At 41.7% G+C, this 23,151-nt stretch overlaps 1 protein-coding gene across 2 annotated transcripts in view; it reads left to right on the top strand.

The window, feature by feature from the left end:
- The window catches only part of SPTBN1 (spectrin beta, non-erythrocytic 1), a 135,820-nt gene that overhangs the window by 71,741 nt on the left and 40,928 nt on the right, over positions 1 to 23,151 (top strand). For both annotated transcript variants that reach the window (XM_019549292.1, XM_019549294.1), the window contains exons 9-17: positions 418 to 535; positions 2,074 to 2,232; positions 2,757 to 3,059; positions 3,857 to 4,010; positions 4,773 to 5,643; positions 5,739 to 5,876; positions 6,917 to 7,673; positions 8,051 to 8,253; positions 17,225 to 17,315. In XM_019549292.1, coding sequence (XP_019404837.1) covers positions 418 to 535; positions 2,074 to 2,232; positions 2,757 to 3,059; positions 3,857 to 4,010; positions 4,773 to 5,643; positions 5,739 to 5,876; positions 6,917 to 7,673; positions 8,051 to 8,253; positions 17,225 to 17,315 — 2,794 coding nt within the window. The remainder of the gene's footprint in view (positions 1 to 417; positions 536 to 2,073; positions 2,233 to 2,756; positions 3,060 to 3,856; positions 4,011 to 4,772; positions 5,644 to 5,738; positions 5,877 to 6,916; positions 7,674 to 8,050; positions 8,254 to 17,224; positions 17,316 to 23,151) is intronic.

The following is a 23,151-nucleotide window of genomic DNA, read 5'->3' as shown; positions in this document are numbered from 1 at the left end:
ATTCTTGAGTCAATTAATTTAATGCCATACAATGCACCTATATAAAAAGTAGCCCATTATTTCTACCCTTCCTTCCTGTCCCCCAATGGGTTTCATAGAATCAGAAAATCATGGTTGAAAGGGACCTCAGGAGGTCATCTAGTCCAAACCCCTGCTAAAGCAGGACCATCCCCAACTAGATCAGTTCAGCCAAGGTTAACTGCACCCTAATACATTAATGGATTTTGTGCAGTCTTTGCAACATTTAAACCAGTTGATTCTGAACATGTGGACTACTAGTCTGTCACATGAAATGGAGCTGTCTGGGTTACCATACTATGTATCACATAAGTTGTTTAAGAAAATACTCTCTAGTTCCCTAGGAGCAGTAAAATACTTGTTTTTAACTTTCTTCTGTTTGGGGGAATTTTTGTTTAGATTTACAGAAAAAGGAAACCTAGAAGTGCTGCTTTTCACCATCCAAAGCAAAATGAGAGCAAACAATCAGAAAGTGTACATGCCAAGGGAAGGCAAACTCATCTCAGACATCAACAAGGTATACCCTAGCTTTTCAACTTCTCGCATACATCTTGGGCATTTGTTTTCTTCTAATCTTACTCCCAACAAGTGAGGGTGTCAGTGATCCTTCACACCAAAGCCACTTCTCCAGGACTGACCCAGGGCTCCTGGTTGACTGGGAGGGATGGGATGATCTTTCCTGTGCATATCACTTGTGCACAACTAAGGTGGTTTCAAAGCTGCATCAGCAACCTTTGCATTGGCTAACTCTATGGGAGCAGGCAGTAGTTCTCTGTTGTTACAAATCCACTAATCTTCCCCTACTCCCCTCCCTGGTATAGACCCCAGCCTCTCTTTTTGCCCAAGTTCCACCTCCCCACAAAGACTCCTGAAGCCAGGAGTGCGAGGGTGTTGTGTAGAGCAGAGCTGTGGTGTGCAGGTCCTCAAATCCTGTCCTGTTCTTCTGCACAATAGAACTGCAGGGGCTCCTCCATCTCCTCCACAACCATAAAATGGTGGAGCATTTACCCCTTAAGCTTCTCAGTCATAATATCCATGATGAGGGTGATATGGGGAAAAAAGGCCTGTGGATAATTGGAGAGCAGTCTCATTCATTTCAAATCAAAATTTATATGACCAGTTATCCAGTTGGTACAGCTGGCTGAACAGTAGCAGGTCTGACAAGATTTCTAAGGGGTAGCAAACTACTTTAAACAGCCACCTTATTTTTGGTTTGATCATGCTTAGACTTCCCAGAGCAGCTGTTGCTGGTGTCAGTGGCTTCACTCTCCATCCTAGAGAGCAGTAAACTTCACAGCTCCCCTATTTGTCTTAAGCTCCTGTGCCTGTGGTTTTAGGCAGTGGCACATCTGTTAGGGTTCAGAGGAATGTAGAATAGCGTGTAGTTAATTGCTGGCATTTTTGTTGTTTATGAGAGAGATCTGTAGGAGCCATAAGCTTGATTTTGGCCATGCTGTTAAAACTTTTTATGGCAATAGGTTAACGTATGTGAATAGTTTTTTTACTTTTAAAGGGAGGCTCTCACATACAACACAGTGAACATCTCAGTTCTTTACTCTTTTTTAAAGATCACTGTTCAAAAATTATCTTGGGGGAAGACCAAGCAAATCCATATTTTCTCTTATTAAGAATAAAGTGATCGCTTTTTGGCAGTAAAACTCATAAAACACAGCCAGTCCCATTCATGCACATTCTAAGCAAATATTTTGCTTAAGCAGATTTAAAGCGAGTAGATAACGGAGATCCCCAGCATACTTTTGTGAGTCAGGTCAGTTTTATACCCATTTCACAGAAAGGAAAGGAAACTCAGTGTGGCCTATTTTGGGTAGATCTTGGTACAAGACTTAGGCATTCTGAGTGTGAGTGTTCTGGGTGTGATTTACCCTTTTGGTTCCTCCTTTGTCCACGGTGAATTTACAGTAGGGATTAACTCTGATCTGTAATGTTGATTTAAAGCAAAGTAGACGTGCATTTTCTCATAATCCTGCAGAAATGTGAATCTAAAGAACACGATGCCTTTTTTTTTTTTTTTTTTTAATCTTCAAACTTCTTCAGGCCTGGGAAAGACTGGAAAAAGCTGAACATGAAAGAGAACTGGCACTGCGAAATGAGCTCATAAGACAAGAGAAACTGGAACAACTTGCACGTAGATTTGATCGCAAGGCAGCTATGAGAGAAACCTGGCTGAGTGAAAATCAACGTTTAGTTTCTCAGGTGGTGTTTTCGGAACTATAAGTATGACTAAAATTATTACCGTGAGTAATTATGGGCTACAGTTTCTGTGCACAGAGCATGTCTGCTCCCTCTGGCTAGGAGCCCTGCTGTTTATCCTGTATGTTCTAAATTCCCTCTCAACTAGTTCAGCAAGCCCATGCTTAGTAGAGAACGGTATAGAAACATCTACTCATAGGCAGTATTTTCATGAAGTTGTAAGGCCATGTTAATATCTAGTGCAATCACTGGAATTGTACAAGGGCTGAATTTGATTCATTGACAGTAGAGATGGAAAAAAAGACCAGCTGCATTTCCATGTCCCCAGGCCAGTACAAGATTTTTCCCACAATATGTCTGCTATTTTTATCTGTGGAAGAATTTTCAGAGTACTTTGAAACTCCACATTTGTTAGCAAATTTGTGTTGCGAAACCTTCCCCTTCCCCCACCCAGAGCAGACAGGTTTGTTTGAGTGAGAGCATGTTGATGCACAAGCCTTGTTAAAATGGAATCTGTGTCTTTACAGGATAACTTTGGTTTTGACCTTCCAGCAGTGGAGGCTGCAACTAAAAAGCACGAGGCCATTGAAACAGACATTGCAGCATATGAAGAACGAGTCCAAGCAGTGGTTGCTGTTGCAAGGGAGCTCGAGACTGAAAATTACCATGATATCAAACGCATCACAGCGAGAAAGGACAATGTTATCCGTTTGTGGGAGTACCTGCTGGAGCTGCTCAGGGCGCGTAGACAAAGACTGGAGATGAACCTTGGTCTGCAAAAGATATTCCAGGAAATGCTTTACATTATGGATTGGATGGATGAAATGAAGGTAAATATCATCCAGATAAGATATGGCAGGAAACTGCTTTGGATTAGAAAGAGTCTGTATGTAGATCCTTTATCTTGTAAATTAGGTTTGTTTTACATAGTTTGCTCCAAAGGATCTAATATAACCACATTCACAACTGCTGACCTGATTCTTGCTGCACAGTGTCATGATGGTTAAAATATAAAATAAAAGCAGCTAAAATAACCCCAAGTCTCTCACCTGGTAACAACACCACTTTTGATGTTGCTGGTCTGTTTCATGTGGGGAGGGTTTATATTCCATATGGCATCAGTGTTAGACCCCTCAGAAGGTTGCACATTTGGATTGGTGGCAGGGGAAAGGGCCTTCCATGAGGACTTGGAATAACACACTCAGCACTTCCCTTAGTCTCCTCCAGGGGGAACAGAGAGGAGGCAGGGCTGTGGTACCATACATGCATCAGCAAACAGAGGTGGGATAAGCAGAGAAAGTACGCTTTACCCCACAAAGCACTGCAGTATCTAGGGACAGCACATGGGAACCTGGGGAGGTAGAACACTTATTTATGTTCTGTCTGAAGTAACACAGCTTGGCACCATTTCAAGCCTAAAGCTGCATGTAGGTGACATGGATGAGCTTTTTACATCCAACAGTGTTAAAAATATTGGCCCAGATGCATCTTCAGCTCAGCCTTATTCATGTTTGTATTTAAACTAGTGTGACAACTGAGAGCATAGTTCATACATGAAGTACTTGTTTTAATGATGAATAATTCTGATTACACCTGGTGCTTTTAACCTTTCTCTTCGTTTGAGCAGGTGCTGCTGCTGTCTCAGGACTATGGCAAGCATTTGTTAGGGGTAGAAGACCTGTTACAGAAACATGCCCTAGTGGAGGCAGACATTGCCATTCAGGCTGAGAGAGTGAGAGGGGTCAATGCATCTGCTCAGAAATTTGCCACAGATGGGGAAGGTAACTCAAGCCAGCACATCATCTTTGATTTTAGTTATGCATCAGATTTGAAGAGACACTAACTTTAGTCAGATCATTATCAAGATTCATTAGCCATATAATGAATGTGAGGCTAAATTCACCACCAGTGTAACTGGGCTGAATTCAGTTGCTTCCAATTAGACCCCTTAGGCAAGCAGTGAATTTGGCCAACTGCCTTTATGGGGGTGTTCATCATGGCATCATTTTGCCTCATTGATTCTGGTCACCAGCAGCTGCTGTAATTTTAAAATAAACATTCTGCATTCATTACAGTTCCCCCCCTTTTCACTGTTTCTAATGGATACAATTCAGATGCTTGCTTCTGATCTTATAAAAACCAAGAATAATTCCACTTGGTCAGTGAACTTACACAAGCAAGGCATAAAGATTTAGTAGAATGTACATACCTTTCCAGATTCTTGTTTTTCACTTCACTTATGTGAATCTAGAATAACTTAGGATAACTTTAAGTCACTGGAAATACCCAAAATATTTATCAAGGCAAAGTATAGTGTAGACATTTTTCCTCGTATCTTCAGTGTGTGCATTTTTCTGCATTTTATTACCATGTGATGTGATGGAGCTTAAATAGCTCGTATATAACACTTTGGAAGCTTAGCAATTAATAAACTTTAAATTTACAGTATAGCGCTAGTGACCAAGTATTAAGAGCCTTGGGTGGGTATTGTAACTTCAGATCTTAAAAATAAGCCAAAGTAATATATTTCCCTGTCTGAACAGGTTACAAACCGTGTGACCCACAAGTTATCAGAGACCGAGTAGCTCATATGGAGTTTAGTTACCAAGAACTATGCCAGTTAGCAGCTGAACGCCGGGCTCGCCTGGAGGAATCCAGACGTTTGTGGAAATTCTTCTGGGAAATGGCTGAAGAGGAGGGCTGGATCAGAGAAAAGGAACAAATCTTGTCATCTGATGACTATGGGAAGGATCTAACAAGTATCATCCGCCTCTTAAGTAAGCATAAAGCATTTGAAGATGAAATGAGTGGTCGTAGTGGCCACTTCCAACAGACTATAAAAGAAGGTGAAGATATGATTGCTGAGGAACACTTTGGGTCAGAGAAAATCAAGGAACGAATCAAGGACATTCGGGAGCAGTGGGCTAACCTTGAGCAGCTCTCTGCCGTTAGGAAAAAGCGCCTGGAAGAAGCCTCTTTGCTTCACCAGTTCCAAGCTGATGCTGATGATATCGATGCCTGGATGTTGGACATCCTTAGGATTGTCTCCAGCAGTGATGTCGGTCATGATGAATATTCCACTCAGTCTTTGGTCAGGAAACACAAAGATGTTGCCGAAGAGATTGCAAACTATAGATCTGTCATTGACTCTCTTCATGAGCAGGCGAAGGCTCTGCCACAAGAACATGCTGAATCTGCAGATGTGCAGGGCAGGTTGTCTGGAATAGAGGAAAGATACAAAGAGGTGGCTGAACTGACCCGGCTCCGTAAGCAAGCGTTACAAGATACCCTTGCTCTGTATAAGATGTTCAGTGAAGCAGATGCATGTGAACTATGGATTGATGAAAAGGAGCAGTGGCTTAACAGTATGCAGATTCCAGAGAAGCTAGAAGACCTGGAAGTGATCCAGCACAGGTAAGAACAGACTTAGGAAGGAGTACTTTTGTGTACCTTTAAAATTTAAGTTGCCCGTGACAGATCGTCCAATGCCTTTATGGTCTTTTCCCCAGATTTGAAAGCTTAGAACCAGAAATGAACAATCAGGCATCCCGTGTTGCAGTGGTAAATCAGATTGCTAGACAGCTGATGCACAGTGGTCATCCAAGTGAGAAGGAGATCAAGGCACAGCAAGATAAACTGAACACAAGGTAAGTTAGTGATTGGCAACATATGAAAACTTGACATTAGTTGAAATGGCTGTGAAATTAGGAGAGATCATAGGAGAATAAGGCTGAAAGGAAACTTGTGAGTTTTTGTCCAACCTTCTTGCACAAGGCAAGATCAAGCCCTGACTAAACCATTCCATCCTTGTGTTTTTCTAGTACATATGTATTTCTGATATGTTAGAGCCTGATTTTCATCTAGTGTTAACTGGAGTAGTTAGTTCCGAGTCAAGGAGATGACCTGAGAAGTTAGAAAAAGCATCTTCCTCTCCTTACTGTCTGATCAAAAGCCAGAGTTTTTCCCATTGGCTTCAGTAGACTTTGAATCCAGCCTTAGTCTAGTACTTACAAATCTTTAACAGCTGGAGAGTTACCATACCATATGTTTTGTGAAAATAAGATGGTACAGTATATCATACACACCTGCTAATTGGATTCTTAGTGTTCACACAGGTATACTTTGAAACCATGCAGCAAATCCAGATCTGTAGGAGACCTACAGGAAATACCTGATCCTGGGAAACACAGAAATGTTTGTAGTTAGTCTGTTGATATGTACTGTTTTCTGACACACCCTGTAGCGACAGAAATATGTGAGCAAAAACTACTTGTGTAATAAAAAGCACCAGGACAAAACAGTTTTTTTTAAGGGCTCAGCAGGCCTATTTCAGCAATTTTCTCATGGAAAAAATAGTGACATTGGGCACTTTCTCACATGTGCTTGGGAGGGGGGAGAGGAGGGGAGCTTTAGTTAGAGTGGCTCTAAGAGCTGCTCTAATTAAAGCACCTCAGTGTCTTGTGCATCAGTGGGCCACACTTCAAAATAGCAGTGAGGATGCTTGAATCAAAGCTCAATGAGATGCAGGAGGTTGCTGGAGCACAGTAATTACCATGCTACAACTCACTATAATTACAGTGCATTGCAGCAGGCTCTGTACTCGTATATAGGCACCCATTCAGCTTGCCATAAGTATATAAGAGCCTCAGTTTCTGAGGCCCTGCTTTCCTTTCCTCTTTCATTTTAGGTGGAGCCAGTTCCGAGAACTGGTAGACAGAAAGAAGGATGCTCTTATCTCTGCTCTAAGTATCCAGAACTACCATCTGGAATGTAATGAAACCAAATCCTGGATTAGGGAAAAAACCAAAGTAATTGAATCCACACAAGACCTGGGCAATGATCTGGCTGGTGTAATGGCTCTTCAGAGGAAGTTGACGGGTATGGAACGTGATTTGGTAGCTATTGAGGCTAAGCTAAGTGACCTGCAAAAAGAGGCAGAAAAGCTGGAATCTGAGCATCCTGACCAGGCCCAGGCCATCCTGTCAAGGCTTGCGGAGATCAGTGATGTGTGGGAAGAAATGAAAACCACCCTGAAGAACCGTGAAGAGTCCCTTGGAGAGGCAAGCAAACTGCAGCAGTTCTTGCGTGACTTGGATGACTTCCAGTCCTGGCTGTCCAGAACCCAGACTGCGATTGCCTCAGAAGATATGCCAAACACATTGGCCGAGGCCGAAAAGCTCCTCACTCAGCATGAGAATATTAAGAATGAGATTAACAATTATGAAGAAGACTACCAGAAAATGAGGGACATGGGTGAGATGGTAACACAAGGGCAGACTGATGCACAGTATATGTTCTTACGCCAACGTCTGCAGGCTTTGGACACAGGATGGAATGAGCTTCACAAAATGTGGGAGAATAGGCAAAGTCTCCTCTCACAATCCCATGCCTACCAACTCTTTCTCAGAGATACCAAGCAAGCAGAAGCATTTCTCAATAACCAGGTAAGTGCACAATGGCTGCATTCTTTTACCCAAACTCAACACAGTTTATTGTAGCTGCCTCATTAAGGAGAGTATTGCAGGTGAGTTGAAAATAAGTATGTTTTTCACAAAAATAGTCTTTAATCAAATTTGTCTCCAATAATTTTGCGGGGGGCACTATCTAATTTGTGTCTGCGGAAATGCTGTCAGAACAGATTGATTTTTATTAGTAGATGTTTTGGATGGGGAATCCAGAAAAAAGATGACAAAGCTGATATGGAAGTACAAAGCGCCCGAGCGAGGGACTAACAATAAAGGGATGGGGGAGAGGAGGGGAACACGACTATTATACCTGCAAAACTTTTCTTTGTCCTTCATTTATCTTTGTAACAAAAAAGGAGTATGTTTTGGCACATACTGAAATGCCCACCACCTTGGAAGGAGCAGAAGCTGCTATTAAAAAGCAGGAGGATTTTATGACCACGATGGATGCCAATGAGGAAAAGATCAATGCAGTTGTAGAAACTGGCAGGAGACTAGTTAGCGATGGGAACATTAACTCTGACAAGATCCAAGAGAAGGTGGACTCTATCGATGACAGGTGAGCTTTGCTCAGTCTTCTAGGAACTGTTTTGCACTGAATCTCCCATCCTGCTCCTTCTTTCTTGAGTTTGCCATTATCTTTTGCATGGTGAAGATTTCCTAGTACAAAGTGCTGGTGTCCACTGGATTAGTATTTAGATACAGAAAATTCTAGCTTCTCAGAGTAATGAAGCAAGCAGAAGTATAGTGGAAACTGGGGCTGCTTTTTTTTTCACTTGATAACAGTGTATATAAATACTCCACTGAAATCAGCAGACTTACACCAGTGTAGCATTGACATAGCTGACAAGAGACTGGAGTCCTTTTTGTTTCATGGTTTCTTATCAAAAGGTCAAAGCAAAGTGACATGTTAATAGATACCGAACAATGTGTTTTCTTTGTCCTATGAAAAAAATAAATCAGAATTCTTCAAAAAGGAATTGGGTTGATTTAATCAAACATGTCCTCTGCCATCATCTGGATTCATTAAATAGTGAGCTCCATAACTTTAAGCATGTTTTCCAAGGTATAACAAAATGATCCCTGGCCCTTCTGCAGTCAGATTAGAAAACATTGGTACAGTATCTTTTACTCTCTCAGATAAGGATTTTTCTTTTTCTTTCTAAGTGGTACAGCAGCTACTGATTTTTAAGAACTTTCCCCTTTTTAAAGCCCGAATATTAGTTTTGATGGGGTGAAACCAGTCTTTGCCATAGTTTAAAAATAATTAGCTTTTATGTAGTGCTTGCCATCCTTAGAGCTCAAAGCACAGTAATAACCATACTTAACTTGCACACAAATTTTATGCCAAATATTATTTGCCCTGACTACATACATCTCTACTTCAAAGCTGAGAAGCTCCAAGCCAGCCAGTTGCTCTACTCTTCAGGGAAGAAGCAAACTGAAATGCTCTAGGACAGTGGTTCTCAAACATTTTTTTTTAAAAAGCATACAACTCATATTTTAATATCAGTAGTCTTACCTTTCTAATACAATGGATGTGCCTGTTTTTTTGAGCAAAGTTCTGGGAAGTTGGGTGTAATGTTTGCCAGCTTTAGCCGTAGGTCACCTTTTTGCAGACCACTTGAATGGAGCTTGCAGACCGCAGTTTGAGAAACTCTGCTCTGGGAAATGCCAATTAGTTGTTTACCATTCTCCCCTGTCAAGTTCAAGAAAACCCCCTTATAATCTGTGTGTGTTCTGCTTCAGTTATGTCCTACCGGGGCTCTGTAATGTAGCTCAGAGTAAATCAGAATATTCCTATTGCTAGAGAATCTTGGGAGTCTTTGGCCTCTTCCTTTTATGACCTTTGCTGTCCAATGTCTTATGTTCCTGTGATCTTCTCTCTGACCATAGTGGAGTGGATATAGCTCCCATTTGATCCTGCAGTGATGTTCCAGGAAGATAGGGTCACATGAAAGTCATCCAGGTGTATCATCCTCCCAGGTTCTGAGTGTGCTGACTTTTCAGGGCTCCCTGCCTTTCCAGCCCTGAGCCTGAACTCAAATATGTGGTGTGATGGCCACTAGAAAGGCCTGTGAGTACAGCATGACACGGATATCACTGTCTACTTTCCTAGAAGGCTCTGTGTATGGTTAAGTGAGGCATTAACATTACTTAACGATACCACTGCCAAATTTGCCTCCTTAATCAACACCAGAATGAAGTGCTTACTGTGTCATACTCAATGTAGACTTCATTCTTAGTCTGCCTAGACCTAAACAGTTGCAAGGATAAAGCCTCTAGCAGTGTAGCCACCTGGCTTCCATATTTTCTGCTTATTTATTTCTAGCACCAAATATGTTAGAGAAGAGTGGGATATGTTATGGGCCAGTGGGATAGTGCATTGCATACCAACACAATGATGGAATCCTAAAAGGTCCTGGCAGTCAGTGGCCCCCAAATCTTTACTCCCCTGAGGTGAGACTTACTTTCACTCGCAGAGTCTTCAATAAAACGAGGAAAATAAAAAGCGGTGTTTGGAAACATAGGGCAAGCTTCCTGTATCTGCTTGTGGTAGCATCTTCTGGCTTGATTCTCACTTAAATTTCCTGTTGTAAGAGATCATCTGGTCTTTTAAACTCATTTTAATATGCTGTTTACAGTGAAAGCCCTAGATGTGTTAGCACTTGAAAAACGACTTATTCAGTTCTGTCTTCCCAGTTACCCCAAGCAAACAAACCAGGTAACCCCAAACCTTCTGACCTTCTCTATTCTTCACCTTATCCTTTTCCTTACCTTCCATTTGTGAAGGCAGGACTTTGTGTTCTGATGAGCCAGCCTCTCCTTACCCCCTCCACAACAACCAGAAGTTGCGGACAGGGGCATAATGATATTTTCAGCAGTCCTTAACATATCAGTAGACAGCTGCAGTACAGCTATTCCAGGCCTCCTATTTCCATATATAAAGAGGTCTCAAGCCTCAGATCTTTAATTCAGGTGGCTGTTTCTTGCAAAGGAACTCATCTTCATTATTCATATTGTTCCCTGTCACCGTAGATGGCCTCTTGGCTCCTCCTGATTCCATGACATGTGGTGTAGGTGTTCATGCTTGGAATGTGTAAGCAAGCCCTAAAAAGCTCTATTTTTATCGGACTTTTGTCCACACACTTCCTTAAATTGCAAAGCTTATTTATGTGAAACACTGCAAAAACCATCTAGTATTCTGCTGTTCAGGAAATCTGTGTATAGCTATTAAGTCCCAGAGGTGATGGCCCTCAAGAACAAAGGCTAAGATTGTGGGGTATAATAGGAATGGTATTAATGAAGGCCTCAGGCTTACAAAGTACTGTCTCCCAAACAGACTCCAACTGGGTCTGAAGAACCTGAACAAACAAGTACAAATCTATGCCACTTCTGAGTAGCTGTTGAGGAGAAGCAAGTGACTTCTTTGTAACTGTTACTGCTCTTGTTCTTATTATTAATTATGTTTATTACCCTAACTAAAAATGGGAGTGCATTGTCCATTGGCTCAGTAGATGGTCTCTACTCCAAAGAATCGAGAGTTTGTATGTAGAAGACAGGCACAGGGAGGGAGAAAGGGGGCGTATAACAACCAGAGCGAACAGTGGGATGACATGCCACAAATTACTGTGAAATGTAAAACTCTTGGTTCAGAGATGATACCTTTTATTAGACCAACTAAAAACTTGCAAAAATTTGTGGGTTTATTTATGAATGGATAGTCTCAATGGAAGGAAGCAGTTAGGAGAAGGAGGGGTAGAGAGGTGGAGTAAACCATGAGTCAGCAGAGAGCTGAGTAGTTGTAATACAACCATAGAGCAGTTATTCTCAATCAGGGTTTTGTGACATCCTGTAGTACCTTGAAAATCCTTTCAAGAGTGCTCCAGGGTGTTGCAATTTGTTAGCATTTTAAGGCCTATAAACATGATTCACAAGATAAGATAAACCAGAGTTTTCAAATAGGAATCCAGAGTGTTAAAAACATTCTGACCTATTGTGATCTGAGTTCTTTGCAATAGAAGAATGACTTTATTTTCTGTAGTCAACAAACAAAAACTAAGAGTTGCCATTTCTGAGGGGTGCCTTGAATCTAAAAAAGTTGAGAACCACTGCTATAGGGAGTTCTGTGACTGTTGGAATGCTCCTGTGTCGGCTGCTTCTAGTTCCTGGAGGCTTATTGCAGCTGTTTCTCTAAGGTCAGTGGGCAGAGGCCTCTGCCCACTGTCTTACAGTGTGGGGTGAGGAAACTGCACACCTCCGTGCATAGTTCTGGGTGTGCTGGATGATGGGAGGGCCGAGGTTGGGTCCCATTTCTCTCACGCATGCACACAGTCCCTGTTTTGACTTCTTGTGCAGAGCTCCTACCAGCTGGCATAAAAAGTTTTTTCACTATAGCTATTCTCTACCAAGGGAAGTTCCAAGTTTCCAAGTCAAAACACCAGCTGGCCTGACCTAGGACACAATGGCTCTATTTTTGCCAGACTTTATGCTCATGCAAGCTTCTACAAGAGAAGGAGCCTGAGTAATTTCTGCTATGATTGTTTCAGCAATGCTCATCCTATTCTAAGTATTTCTCATGGAGGCACAATTCTTTCCTTGAAAGAACCTAAATGAGCAAGAACAAACTGGGGCCGTTAGAGTCATACTGATTTGTATCTCAGCAGGCAGTTGCGTTTCCTTTTCTTCAACAGTTTTGCTTTACTGGTATCTAAGACTTTCTGTTCCTGCTGATGCTTTGTAAAGCCCACAGGTTAGCAGTTAGCCCACAGTAATTCTTTCAGGTCTTTGAACCATGAGAGTTCACTGATGCCCTAACATATCCAAGCATTTGGAGAAAATAACCAACCCTCCAGAGTTAATTTCATTCATGCACATGTAGGGATTTACCCCATTTCTATTTTCATCCTCTGTGTTTTCATTACATGAGTCTTTGCTTGTTTCACTGGGGTCCTATTTTTGATAGCGTTTTAAGCGCTAGAGCAGTGCAAAATAAATACAGTTTTAAGTTTTTGAACAAGCATGTTAGACATTTATATGAGTCTTTCAAAGAATTAATGATTGAAGAGCAGATGCTTTGAAAGGTGCAAATGTTGAAATTCCTTCACAAAATTTCAGTGAGTAAAAATCTCAGCATTTATCAGTCTGAGTGGCAGAAATGTTTCATAAAGTGAGAAACATATCTGTCCTGGTATGCCACCCTTGTCCCCATTGTGTCTAGCACCATACATACGTAAGGGCCATAAAGAATTGTGAGGCTTTCTCCCCTTGCCCTCACAAAATCAGAAAGTTGTCATAGATCTTCTTCTTGTGTTCCAACATCTTTAATACTATTGGAGAACTGGGCATCACAGTTAGAAGGCTACCTGCACCTGTGTTACCTCTGGATGCACCTATGAATGTCAGGCTGTATGCATTTATCAGTCTCCTGGTGTCATTTTGCAGCTCTTTCAATCCTAGATAAGGCTACAGTACCTCAGGTATCAGCCACTGGCACCATCCAATATTGGCTGCATTCAAGCTCCCTCTGGGAGCTTGTGATCAGTCAACCTTCTTAAAAGCAGAATACAGGTTAGTTTAATGGTAGGAACAAAACATTTGGCGTCAGAAGGAATTTAAAACAATTCCCACACATTTATCTTACCTAAATTCCTACTGTCTTGTGATGTAACTTAGGCAGGCCTTACTCTCCAGACAGCCCACAGCAAAGTCCTGCCTCAGCTTGCTTCCTCCAAGCAGTTACTACCTTCCCCACTGCCTTCTCGTTCTCGCTGTGCTCTTTAAACTTCTCTTCATTCTTTTGTTCCTCTGTGTTTTTTTGCTATTTGTTCAAAATAAAGCCTGTAGGCTCAGCAGAGTTGGAGCCAGACTCCTCGGATCCAGTGAGTTTGGTGTTGTCACTTAACTCACTATAGCGTGCTTGCTGAGGGGTGTTGTCTAGAAACGTGCTTCTCCTTCCTGCCTGTTTTTCTGGACGCATTTTGGATCAGTTAACTGGATATATTCAAACAGTAAACATTCTAGTATTGAAGCCAGCATTTCAGCATTCATAAGTTATTACAAAGTCGTTTCAAATCTGTCATGCCAGAGTGAAGAGAAGGGACTTCCCATTTAGTATTGAAGTCAGGAGTGTCATCCTTCTTTGCGGAAGAAAGAACAGTACTTGTGGAAGAAGTTTCCAAAGCCAGGTATCAAGAAGGATTTGACTCCAGCACCCATCTTAAATACCTCAGAAAATGAGCCTGTCCTTCAATCATACGTTACTTGAGTACAGCACACTCCTTATTTACATCTCGGCAGCATCCATGTCCTTCACTGAAGTTATTATGTTGGTATAATTGAGAGGAGCAATTATCCCTTCTTTTTTTCTTCCTCTGCAGACTAAGCCAGAGTGTGAAGAGTTAACAGAATCTTACCAGATTGTGCCTTTATCAAGGCTCTGAACTGTGAGGTGCTGAGGACATCTTGAAAGACACAAAGCACCCTTAAACCCATAGGAATCGAAGGCACTTTGCCACTCTTGGAAGCACCTTTACTTACAGCATAAAGAGCAGAGGCTTTTTATGTTATTAGAGAAATAAAGCACTTATGTAATGATAAGTGGAATTTCTATATGATTCACCTAGGTGTTGTAAACCTTGCCCCATCTCTTACCCTTCAGACAGCCTCTATTTATAGAATTAGAGTGCCTTTTTTGAAAGTCATGCGTCATTTCAAGAATGTATTTCACGTCTGGTTCCTTTGTGGAGAGGGATAAATACTCCAGTGTGCTACAGACCTCTCCCTTCATGTCCTCTCCCTAAATCTTGCGGACTTGCTGTATTTGTGTTTTGTCCCAGAAGAACTGGGAAGCTGGCCCAGCCATTGTAACTGTGTGGCTTGCAATCTGCAGAAAGCTTTTGAGTTTTTCTTTGGAGCAGTTCTTCATTATATTTCCTCCAGGGATTTCTGCTCAATTGTAGTACTGGCAGCATGCACTGGGACCACCCTCTATAAAATTGTTTTCTAATTTCTTCCTTTTTAATGTTCTAAAAAAGGATGCCAATCCTTTTACTCAAGGATCATGTACAATAAAATATGAACAAATTCTACTCTGTGGGTCCATCTACATGGAGCAATAAACTCTGGGACAGTTTGCACTGGAGTCAGCAGTTCCCAGGGGCAGTGGATACATGTATACAGAAGTGAGAACTGGGACAGAGCATCCCTGGGCTAGCAGCAGGCTTGTGGGGTGAGCCCTGGGCTCCAGGCCATGGTGTCAGGTGGTGGAGGGGCTGGCAGGGGCACAAGGGTGCTGTAGTGCAGAGCTAACCAGCATGTAAGCCCTGCACTGTAGCACCCTCAGTCGCCATCTACACATGGGTTAAGGCAGCCTAAATTACTCCACCATAGGATAGTACTTGTCCCAGGCAATATTATCCTATGGGAGAGTTAATTAAATAACTACACCCTAATCAGGGATGTGAGAGGTTAAATAATTGTTTAACCAGTAAGTGTAATGATGACCAGTTAGCTTACCAATTATCCTTTAGCAGGGGCTGTTGCAATGTAGCGGGGGAAGGGAAGCTACCCGGGAAGCCCCAGCAGGAATCAGAAGGCAGCAGGAGGGAGGAACGAGAGGGAAGGGGAGTGTAAGGGGGACTAGCACCCATAGGCGGGTGCCTAAGAGGAAAGCATTAGGAGCAGCCTAATGACTCATCAGTTAAACAGTTAGCTGCTCAGTTCATAGCTGCTCCCTCTTTCCTAGCACAGGGCTTCATGTGGGCTGTGTTGTCTGGCTGGGCTTGCCTCCTTCCACCCCTGCCCCCAGTCAAAGGTCTCCCAGAACTGGGACCAGCTCCCAGCAGCAGCTGTTAGAGCGGCTGTGTTATTGGTTAATCATTTAACTGATATAATTAGAGGACATTAAATAAATACATTTTTAAATTATATTTACATTCCTAGCCCAAATACACGGGTACATGTGTAGATGGTGATGCTTTGCTGTAGTGTTAATTGGTTAACTCTGCAGTAAAGTGCATGTGTAGATGCACCCAGTGGCTAATTAAGACCTGTACTCCAACTTCTGCCAGTCGCATTTAATAAATTCACTTCCATTTAACTTACCCCCTTCTCAGAAGTGAAAGTATAATAGATGGATCTGGAAAACAAATGCAACAGATTTCTGCTTTACCCCAAATCTCTTCAGAAATGCCTGAGGAACCAGTGCAAATGGTCTTGTAGCCATATGAACAGAAGCAGTATTATGTGGCTGAGATTAGGTTCTTGATATGGTGATGGTGTGAAAACCGCATCAGTTACCACAATCTTTAGGCCCCTGAACACATTCCAAGGGAAGTTAACCCATACAGCAGGGCAAAGTAATCTTTGGTAGTGTTGGAGTGATGTTGTAGCCAGTGGTCCTGGAATTATCCAAGAGACAAGAATTTTTGTGAATGATACCTTTTATTGAACCAGTTGCATGATTGGGATAAAGTTAGATAAACTTTCGAATGCAAGGCATTTTTCATCAGGTTCCAGCTTTGTCTAATTGTATCCCAGCCATACAGTTGACCTAATGAAAGATAGGACCTGCAGAAATTCTTCCCTCTAAGTAACATGTCTGTCTTCCACACTGAGTTTTGTTCCAGTAAATAGTATTTCTAGATACAGAAAACTTTGGTTTACAAGACGATGTAAGTGTGGTCACCTGGTATAATTTGTAAACACAATATTTGACACTCCTACAGCCTGGTCTACTAAAGGCAGGTTTATTAATGCTTAGTTGAAAGTGAAAATGTATGCAAGGATGCAGCTGTGTGTTTAGTTCTGGTTGAGTAATATGTGACCTGAATCCTTATGAGGTTTTTCTTTGAGTTTTCTTGTTACGAAGTCTTGACTTTCGTATGGTGGTAAAAATAATGGACCGAAATCTGTACTGAGATGCACCTGTGATACTCCATTGACTTTGTTTTTAACCTAATCCAAAATAGATCAAAAGATGCATAAGGAGTTTAAATAAGCATATTATCTAACAACCACATTTAAGACCTAATATCTTCCACTGGAAGAGCAGTAAAAAGCAGCTGTCAACATATCGGTACTCAAGGCAGGTATCCTAAAGCAGTGTTTCTCATCTTTTTTTGTACCAGGACTCATTTGTAAACAATGATGGCCAGTCCCAACCCAGTGCCCCTCACTCCCAACCTGCAGCCCCTTGCCCCCCAGGGCCTAGCCCCTCAGTGTGTGGGGCAAGGGGTGGGTGTGTGGGAGAAAAGGGGGGCCATGGGGTTCCAAGCAGCCCCTTGCAGGCTGGAACTCTGACAGTCTGGAAGGGAGAAGCCACGATTTACCATGGTTTTTCTCCTGTAAAGGAGAACCTATTTTTAAAGTTTATTTGCACGGTCCTTTCATATATTCTTGCGATCTGCTTTTGGGTCGTGGCCTGTGGGTTGAGAAATACTGTCCTAGAGGCCACAAAAACAATAAAACTGTAGTTTAGCATACAGCATGTATTTCAGGGTTTTTTGTATTTTATTTTCATTAAACAGACATAGGAAGAATCGTGAAGCAGCCAGTGAGCTTCTGATGAGATTGAAAGACAACAGAGATCTTCAAAAGTTTCTTCAGGATTGCCAGGAGGTAGGTGTTGTCACATCACTCTGGTGTATAAGAGCCTCAGTCCATGGGAGGAAGATCTCCTTGATGTGCACATAATGGAAGGGTAGACCTTTTATTAGGTCACAGGATCAGGTCTTGAATGTCCATCTGATGTATATTGAACAATCCAAAAAGCAGATATATTCATGTAAAGTTAATCCTTTCCACTGTTTTACTACCTGAAGATTCTGTCTTTGTCTTCATTTCCTCTTTGATCGTAGTGCATGTAGAAGAAGAAAGCAACACCAGCCCTAAACTGTCATTAAACTTTGTCAGAAAGAGTCTGGAGGGGCTTAGCACTACTGTATAAACTGCCACACCTGTGACTGATTGTCTGTGTGTATAGTTTGTCTGCCTGGATTTGATAAGAGGATTTACCAGAAAGTAAGAAATGTTGATTGAATAGGAATGCACTGGATTGTCTTTAGTGTGGCATTTATTAAGCAGGGTTTTTTTTTTAATAATTATTATTATTAGACTTCCTTAAAAAAAACAACATTTTTCTCTAGATTTCATAGCAATTCCCAAGCATAGTTATAGCTTTTTCACTGATGGCAAAATTTAAAGTTGGAAATAATCTTGCCTGTAACTTGTGGAATTAATTAGAGTATTATTGAGTTCTTTCATGTATCACTGGTAGCCCTTAAACGTTTTAGATTTGGAACAACAGAGAGATCCCTGGGGACCTCAAGATTCCCAGCATCACGACTATCTTCAAGAAATAGGATGAGTCTGTGTGTAGGAACTAGTGAAGTGTATCTATTGATCTCCTTTCCACAGCAGGAAAATTCCTTGCCCGCATCCTCCTGAGCTGTCTTCTACCTCTTGATGAGGAAGTTCTGGTGGAATTGCAGTATGGTTTCAGACCATCCTATGGGGCAATAGACATGATCTTTGTGGTCCACCAAGTCCAAGAAAGGTGTCCAGAATAACATGAACACTTGTATATGGCCTCCATTGACCTTACTAAAGTCTTTGATTCCATCAATCATGAAGCTCTTCGGCTTGTTCCATGACCAGATGACTCTGACTTTTCTTTGTAGTGTAGTGGAAACAGATCCATTTCACCTGAACTGGGGTCAGGCAAGGATGCATCATTGCCCTAACCCTGTTCTCCATTTTTGGACAGTCATCCTGGTTCGTTCTCATTAAAGACCAGCTTCCTTCCAGAATTGACATTGAATAGATGGAGGGAGCCCTGAATGGATGGAAGACTTCTTAATCTGGGTCACTTTTTTGCTTGAAGACCCAAATACTCAAAACAACCATCCTTGGTCTTCAGTACACTGACAACTACACCACCTTCGTGCACACTGAGGAAAACCTCTAGACCATGCTGGATCTTTTGGAGAAGCTTGCTGAACTTTGGGCCTCTCTTTCAACATTGAAAAGACTAAAGTTTTTTCTGTCAGCCTGCTCTGGGCCATAAATGTAACACCCCCCCCCCCCTTCCCCTTCCCAAATTACCATCAAGGGAAAGAGACTGGAGGTAGTCGAGCACTTCCTCTACCTTGATAGCCACCTCTCTCAGAGTGAACGTTGATGAAGAGATCCAGCACAGGATCTGGAACCGCAAGTACCTTCTTTGGGAAATGGCTTCAGAATGTCTGTATTCATCACAGTCTCCAGAAAGACACCAAGATCCAGGTCTACACAGCATCCCCACCCTCTTCCACAGATGTGAAACATGGGTAACCTAGTGTCATCTCAAGAGCCTGGAGAGCTATTACCAACAATGCCTCTGGAAATCCTCCACATCAAATGGGAAGATCACCATACAACCCAACATCCTTGCTGAAACGAGTGTTACCAGCATTGAGTTAGTGATCCTCAAGCACCAAGTTAGCTGAACTGGACATTGTGTGCAGGTGCCTGACTCAACTTCCGAAACAAGTGCTCTACTCCCAGCTTGGTTGCAGCCCAAGATCTCACAGCAACCAGAGGAAATGCTAGATGGACACACTGAAGGTGGTATACCTCAAGAAAACAGATGCTGACATCAAGAGTAGGGAGGAGCTGACTGCCATCCAATTCCAGTGGCTCTGCAACCTCAACCAAGTAGCAGCTCCCTTTGAGGTAAAAACATCTTTTCCTTGAAGCAGAGATGAAAGAGCAGAGGAAGAAAAAAAAGAAATGCTAGCTTACAGAACCTCCTCTCTCTTACGGAAAGACATACAACTTCTGTGGAGATATCTGTAGCTCGAGGATGGGACTCTTGAGTTGCCTTAAGCCCCATCTGTGAGTTGTTGTAGAGAATGATCATCCTTGAATTGAGGGATTGCTGACGATGATGGTACCAGCAATGGTGTGAATTTCTCTAGTTCATCTCAAAGTGACATCAAGTTTGAAGCTTGATTAGAGATCTCCCTTTTTAGAAGCACAGGCAGAAGTGGAGAGACTACAGTTGGCCAGTGTCAGTTTGCTTTTCACATGAGCGTGCATACCAAATGTCTAGGTCTTGATGGTGTACCATAAACAGGAACCAGGCGACAGTAACAGCTGCAAGGTCTATACTCTTGGGAATGCAACGACTGCTCATTCAGTGCAAGCCATGCTTAAGAGATATGGAGGAGGCAGGGCCACTCTTCCCTCTTCACTCTGTCAGCTGATAGAGCACATCAGAAATCTGATGTGCATTAGTAGAGTACATCAGGGCTTTTGGGAAGGTTTGTGTTTTCCTGAGTTACAGAACCACTTCTGAAGTGTTGCTGCTCCATATTGCTTACAATGTAAGACTAAGAAAGAATTAAGAGACAGATCTGAACCCCAGTTCTCTGGATTCTATCCCAATACTGTCAGTTGTAACCAAAGGAAAGAAGGAGATTTTTCTGTATAGTGAATTTTTCACAGGGCAAGTATTCTCAGGATTAGTCACCAAGTCTATTATGCTGAGTCTGTTCTATGATGCACATACTTCTTGCCTTCTAGTTCATAAGAAGCACTGCTATGACGAAGAAGGTTCAGCGAAGCCCCTGAAGATAAGGAAACACTTACAGAGATAGTTTAGCTACAAGGACTAAAAGACCTATCTTTCTCTAGGCTGTAGAGGAAAGAAAGGATATCCCAGGTTGTTTTTTTAAGCAGTTAGGTTTACTGCCACACTGTTAATTACAGGCTACCTGTCTGTCTGTCTTATGCATACTGATGGATGTGTCCAAGAAATCCGGTGAATGGATTAAATTAAAATGTGACAAGTGGAAATTCTCAGAAAGTGGTACTGAATCTTAGAGGTTTCATTTTCTTCAAATCACTATTCCTCAGTAGCCTACATCAAGAGACTTAAAGCTGAATTTCCAATCTGAATACTTAGAAGTTTGAATGCTGTCCAGTCCAATGTCTTTTAAGACCCAGTGAAAGAAAGATGTGGCATCCAGCCCGAAGTCATCTATTCACTGACTATGCTGACAGGTTTTGTCATTCCTTATAGACGTTTATGAACCTTGCACCTTGAAAGATCCGTTGGTAATCTCCAGATTTACAACGTCTGGGAAGAGAGATAAAAACAATTCCAAGTTCTTTCCTGATTTTTCTACAGTTACATGCATCTGTGCTACTTGCCTTTCTCTAAATTTGTATCTGTGTTTTCTCTATTTGCAAGACACGATTTGAAATTCAGTGTTATGAGGAAGACACAAGCTGTGAGGAAGTGTAGCAGACTAGCTCCCATTGCCCTTAAGGACTGAGTCCTTACTTAATTGAAAACAATGGCAAAACTCCAGTTGACTTGAACAGGATATGAAGTTGCCCTTAATGGAATAAGGCCATATGTCAGGGAACATAGTACTACTGAATTATCATTATATTTGTATTGGCCCAGAGCACACTAGGTTCCAGTGGCCAATAACTGTCTCTGGTGTGTTTAAAAAAAAATAGCTTTTAATGTTGATGCCTAGAATGATTATTTAGAGATCTTTGTGATGTCAGAAGAAGGAAAGAAGGGCAGTGGGAATTACAAGACCGAGGTATATCCTGATAACTGCTCACTATATTCCATTTATTTATACTTCAGTTTACCCCAGCTGTAAAATGTAGATGCTAATACCCTCCTTTGGAAGGTATTTGAAGATCCTTGGAGGGAGTTAATGTGACAGTTGAGTGAAAACAGATAATGGGAGCATTGCAGTTGTCAGAGTGGACCATTTATCTCTCTAATTGGGAAGTCAGGAGAACAGCCACCAATTCAAGGCTATATAATCATCCTGAATCAACGTGTTAATTTTTAGATTCCCTATGTTCCCTGCCAGCCTGCCTGTTACAGCTGTAAACTTGGATGCTCATAATGTTTCCAGTAAGATTCATGTTTTTAGATTCAATGGAAAGGTCAGATAAGGATTGGATTTTTGGGGTTTGGTTTTTTATTTTGATTCTCCAGATAAGTTTTCCTTTTGTTTTTGTAGAGCTCAACAGTGCTTTTAAAATGACCTTTAAAATGTTCATGAATTATGAATGGCCATTGTTCAGGAATGCTGACTGAGTGGTGGTGGACTGGCAAGTTTTACTTATGTGTTCTGTTACCATATGATGTTTTTATCTGTAGGATGGTTTGTACTGCAGCAGTGGCCTGCTTAGCAACAAAGCTGGGACTTGTTTAGATATTTTCCCCTTGAGTAGGTGGCTCTAAAGATGCAGAATAGGCATCTTCTTATAAGCTATTTTTAAGGTGTTTTGTGCTTTCTTCCTAATTTTTTAATGTCAAGACCACTCAGATGCGAGCTACTCAAGAGGCTTTTTAGACTTAGTAGTAAGCCTTGCTTTCACTCCTATTACTTCCTATGCTATTACTTTTTTAAAATGCCCTCATTTCCTCAATGTATTTTCAATTTTACTTCCTACTGCTACGATTTAGGAAAATCTGAGCAAAAGGAGCAAAGTGAGTTTATAAAATGTAAAAAAAACAATTTTAGTTTCAGTTTTAAATTACAGGAGTTAGTTTAATGAATATTGGAAAAAACATTTTTATAAATAGAAGAAAAATTCCTTTATTTTTGAAGAATTTTTTAACATTGAAAAGAAATAGGGGTGGGTGTGTGGGGGGGGGGGTGTAGAAAGATTTGAGGGAAGGGTTATAGCTATAGTATGAAAGTGGTATGAAAACATTACTTATTTGTAAGATTCTCTTTTGATATAGGTGTGTATATATAGAAATTCTCATTGAATATATCAGTTAAGAAAGTAAAACAAGGCCAGGGTGAATAATTTAGATGCAGCTAGAATGGACTTCTACATCTGTTCATAATCCTATTGAAGTCCGTGGGAATCTATTCACATACAGGATCCACATTGTTGGACCATAATACAGAGTCAGGGTCCTGCACGTGAAATTACAGAGAATTCTAACTGCTGTTCTGGTAGCATGCAGGCCTAATATTTGCCTAGAGAGAATTTGGGGAAACATTATAGATACAGGTATAGCTGGGTGCTTGGGGCAGGGGTAACTTCCAGTTGCTGGTGTGGCTTTGATGGCAGCTGTTATTCCATTTCCTATTCCCCCCACCCCCCAGCAAATTCGGTGTCTGGGGCTGCTGCCCTGGTCACTCCACCTTAGTTATGCTACTGATTGTAGATGCTATCATTAAATAGAACACATGGTCCTAACCCTGCTGCTGTTGATCTCGGTGAGCTTTGCTTGTACTTTGGTGAATGGAGCTATTTGTTTATAGTTTCATAGTTTCTAGGGTCGGAAGGGACCTGAGCAGATCATCTAGTCTGACCCCCTGCCATGGCAGGAAAGAATACTGGGGTCAAATGTTCATCTAGCCTCCTCTTAAACACCCCCAGGGTAGGAGCCAGCACCACTTCTCTTGGAAGCTGGTTCCAG

The sequence above is a fragment of the Crocodylus porosus genome, unplaced genomic scaffold (assembly GCF_001723895.1).
Source record: "Crocodylus porosus isolate Cpor-Errol unplaced genomic scaffold, CroPor_comp1, whole genome shotgun sequence".
Taxonomy (NCBI): Eukaryota; Metazoa; Chordata; order Crocodylia; family Crocodylidae; genus Crocodylus; species Crocodylus porosus.
This window is presented reverse-complemented; position numbering and strand designations above follow the sequence as displayed.